A 4,697-nucleotide genomic window follows, 5' to 3' on the forward strand; every position below is an offset into this window, starting at 1 on the left:
AAAAAGCAGTTTAAACTGCGAACTATAACAAACATCCATCCATCTAAACTTTCGCATTTATAATATTAGTAAGATTGTGATCTAATTTTTTTCAATCATATTTCTAAATGCCCTAATTCTAAAAGACCTAAGTTTAATTAAAATACGCTCTCCCTATAATAAAATTCGTGTTTTAATTGGTTTTCAGTATGTTCAAGCTCACGTACATAAACTAGTTATTAACCTAACGGCGCTAAGTTTATGCTTAGCTTATAATCGAACTAATTAACTTGCGAAACGTGCTTCCTCCATGAAGCGATTAGGGTTGGGTTACATGCATTTAAATACAGGTTTACTTTTCAAAATCAACGTTACTATAATAACCTTGTTTCCTTAATGTTGGCAGCTTGTAGTTTGTGGTCCCTTTCTTACATTAGGGTTTTTTCTAATTTATTTACCACCTAATTTTAATAGCGTGAAATATATAGCCTAAAGCGTATCGTAAGTGTCGGACTTTTTATTAAAGATTGAAGTATGCTGTGATTGCTGACATCTTACGTCACGAAGTAGTGTGTGTTCACGCATGATTATAGAGTAGAACCTCGACAAGTTAAAGTCCAAGGCAAACAAAAAATATTTTAAGTTATAGAGGTTTTTAAGTTATCAAGGGTCTATGTTTTAGAGTTTTTGGGCTCTGATGGGAAGGGGACATATTATTTTTGAAGTTATCGAGGTTCTACTGTATTAGTATAGAGTATAGACAGTATAGATGACGAAGAATGTATTCGACACTAGCCTAATCCGCTGAGGGAGAGCCATAAACAAGAAATAGGTAGAACGTGTACACAAAAGTCATCACAGGAAATAATCATGCCAGTAATTACACACGACAATAATATATGTAGATTACAGAGAACATATAAATAACATACAATCTGATTCATATAATTTTAGATGCACGTTGACTCTGTACTCTGTAGCGTGGTATGGACATGTCATGCGACGAAATGATGGAGACATAAACCAGAAAGTGTTAAGATTGAATGTGGATGGCTACAAAGGTAGAGGAAGACCGAAGAAAGTATGGATGGATTGTGTGAAAGAGGATATGCTTAAGAAAGGAGTGGATTCAGATATGACGGCTGATAGAGATGTATGGAAGAGCAGCACATACTGTGCCGACCCTCCGTAAGGGATAAGGGGCAGTGGATGATATGTTGGCTCTGTACACAACTGTAGACTAACATCACGTGAAGGTGATTTCGCATAAAAACGCTTAAACACAATCTTATGCGTTTAAAAACAAGATAAAAACACCTAACTACCGCACTCGGACTTTGACAATGAATCCCTAAGGCAGACACTAAGTGTTAATTTCTCACTTTAAATCTAAAATAAGGGATTACTAAACATTTTTCAAATGTATTTCTTTAACCTAGTAAAAATCTACAACAATATGCGGGCAAAAAACGATGAAAAATGCATTCCATTCTATAAAAGAAAATAGGGGTCCCTGTATTCCACTAAAGAACCAAAGAACAAAAGATATTCAGGGAAATTAAATGTTCTGCCTTTGAAGAGCGAATGAAAAATCTTTTCCAAAAAAAAAACTATACAACCTGTATAAAACGACGGGTGCAAGGGACGGATAAAAGGAGAATACATGTAGCGGAAATGCGAATATTAAGATGGATGTGTGGGGTAACACGATTGGATAAGATACGAAATGAGTATATTAGAAGAAGTTTGAGAGTAGCCCCAGTGGTTGAGAAAATAAGGAGTAAAAGGTTAGAGTGGTATGGGCATGTTATGAGAAGGGATGAATCGCATGTAACAAGAAGGATGTTAGTTATGAATGTGGAGGGGTACATCGGTAGAGGTAGACCTAGAAAGAGATAGATGTATTGCGTGAAAGGTGACATGATCAAGAAGGGAGTGATGACTGAGATGACGGATAATAGAGTGCTTTGGAGGACGAAAACCCGGTGCGCCGACCCTACGGGAGTAGGATAAGGCAGGGGAGATGATGATGATGATGATTATGAACCTGTATAAAACAGTATTACAATATGTGTATCTTTGAGTACATTACTGACCCGTATTATTACATTACTAGCTGATAACGAAAATCGCATTTAAAAAGAATTTGTTTGTCTGTCTGTCCGCAAGCCGCGTTTGTTCCGGGCAAACTCCAAAACGGCTGGACCGAATTCGATCGGACTTTCACTAAAGTTTCGCTGACATACACGGGCATATTATAGGCTACTTTTTCATTCTAATATTGCGTGGATGAAGTCGCAGGCAACAGCTAGTGATTAAATTAATGGAAACTTTAGCAACTCAAAATTAGCTGAAAAACGAGGTTAAACAAGATAGTATAGTTGGTATTATATGGGCGGAATTTCGAGCCTACCCTAATTATCCGACTAAACCTTATTCAACTACGCTTGCACATTAACGATTGACTTCTTATATTTTTCTTCAGTTCATGACAAAACATTGCTATCTCTGTTTTTCCGAACATAGTGAAAGGGATGGCGACAATAATACAGGTGATAGAAGAGTTGAGGTTCAACGTACCATAAACACAGCACAGAGTAACAACGCGGCGAGCAGTTGCGGTACTGAACTTGGCGGTTGGTTCTGTGGCTTCCAATGACAATGGTGATCCTCTGTTGATGTAGTCTGTACCTCGCTGTACGTCTCCTGGAAATTAAAAAGATAGTTTTATGACATAACATCTGAGGCACACAGTTAAAAAACACGTGAAATTGGGCATAAAAAGGTCAATGAATATTGTAAATGCTATAGTTGTTTTCAATAAACTATCGCACAACTGCTTAGTCGCGCTTTGATTCCTATAAGCTTATATGGAGGTGCACACTAATTTTTAGTTGTGCGACTAAACAGTTGAGGCTGCGAAACAATCGACAATCGCACCACAGTTGTCTAAGGTGTGGGCGTTCTCTAAATTAGAGTCGTAACTGAACTTCGGTTCCGCATCCGCAAGTGCGGAACTTCCGCAAGAAATGTTAACTCCGCAACCACTTCCGCTTCCGTTAAAATGTCCTCCGTTACAACCCTACTCTAAATGTATCGTGAAAGGGCACGATTTAGAATACCGATGACCTTGATTCGCCTGGATGTTTGAAAGAATTTAGCACATTTTTTCTCACGTGTATAGTATAACATTGGTTCGTTGTGCATCACCTTCGATAATTTTTAATCATCTCTGATTATGGCATAGGTCACGGTAGACGACCGCGTTAACCATTAGCTACGGATAACATATATGAGGATTATCACCATAAAAAGCCATTCTGTTATTTATTTTGTTCTAAATACTTGTAGTCTTTTGTTTTTAATGCAGCACTGCAATGGTTATTACAAAGACATTAAAATTATTTTGTAATAGAGCGGACGTCTTCAAACAAACTTCATTCATAATAATCTTACTTCTTACTAATCTTACTAATATTATAAATGTGAAAGTTTAGATGGATAGATGGATGGATGGATGTTTGTTAGAGTTTGTAGCCTAAACGGCTGAACGGATTTCGATGAAATGTGGCATAGATGTAGAAGGTAATCTGGAAGAACACATAGGCTATTCACTTTTGTTTTTTTTAATTTCACGCGAACGGAGTCGCGGGCGAAAGCTAGTTATTAATAAATAACTGCCATGTTCATTTTTGACGACGTTTAAATACAGATAAAATGATATCGTTTATGTATGTTTATAATTCGAGTATCCAAAGTATAATTAACTCAAGAAAGTTTAATTTATGGGCAAGTCTTTTAGTTTTTTAAACTCTGCGTTTCACAATAATTTCGTTACCAAATAGCATATTGGAGCATGAAAATTGTCCGAAGCCCATGGTCATCGAGGTCAAATAGTCATAAAAAATCTTACAACAAAAAGTAACAGCCGTTACCAGAATGTTATACGAAAACGGTATTACTATTTTCTATTAGACGTAGGTCTATTTGTAAACAACCGAAAAGACCGGTCTTCTCCCAAGAAGACAAGTGTCACAAATTAGACAAATCAGTACATGACTGTATTAAAAATTATTCAGAGTCTCATCGTCATCTCCCCTTATCCTACTCCCGCAGGATTTTCGTCCTCCAAATAACTATCATCCGTCAACTCACTCCCTTCTTGATCATGTCACCTTTCCATCCATCTCTTAGTAGGTCTACATATAGTTTCTACTAGCTGTTCCCGTGCGGCTTAATCCGCATGGAATTATAAAAAATTTATTTTCTTGTTTAGATTTGTCAAATTGGCAATAGCAAATGAAAAACTGATATAACATGACCTTGGCAATCTTGTTTCCTTGATGTTGGCAGCAACTTATGGTCTCTTTCCCACATTAGGGTTTTTGTCCAAAATATTTACCCGCTAAGTTTAATGGCGTGAAAATATATAGCCTAAAGCGTGACGTAAGTGTAGAGCTTTTTATTAAAAAAGGAATTATCCAAAAATATGTTGTAATTGCTAACATCTTAGGCAACAAAGAAGTGTGTGTTTACGCTTTATTATAATAGTATAGATTTTAAAAAAATAATACGTATAAATATCGATTGTTTTATAGATAAATCTATTTATATGGAAGCCTTCAAAGTCCGCCGTTTGTTTGTTTGGGTGAGTTTGTGCGGCTTCGGAGCAAGGTAATGTCACGGCCTTGCTACCGGCCAGAAGAAAATCTCTATGA

General features: G+C 36.7%; 1 protein-coding gene across 2 annotated transcripts in view; it reads right to left on the minus strand.

The window, feature by feature from the left end:
* LOC106102916 (zinc transporter 2-like) overlaps positions 1 to 4,697 on the minus strand; it is a 25,292-nt gene that overhangs the window by 9,652 nt on the left and 10,943 nt on the right. For both annotated transcript variants that reach the window (XM_013282533.1, XM_013282534.1), the window contains exon 2: positions 2,560 to 2,685. In XM_013282533.1, the coding sequence (XP_013137987.1) occupies positions 2,560 to 2,685 (126 nt within the window). The remainder of the gene's footprint in view (positions 1 to 2,559; positions 2,686 to 4,697) is intronic.

The sequence above is a fragment of the Papilio polytes genome, unplaced genomic scaffold (assembly GCF_000836215.1).
Source record: "Papilio polytes unplaced genomic scaffold, Ppol_1.0 DF823901.1, whole genome shotgun sequence".
Classification (NCBI taxonomy): Eukaryota; Metazoa; Arthropoda; class Insecta; order Lepidoptera; family Papilionidae; genus Papilio; species Papilio polytes.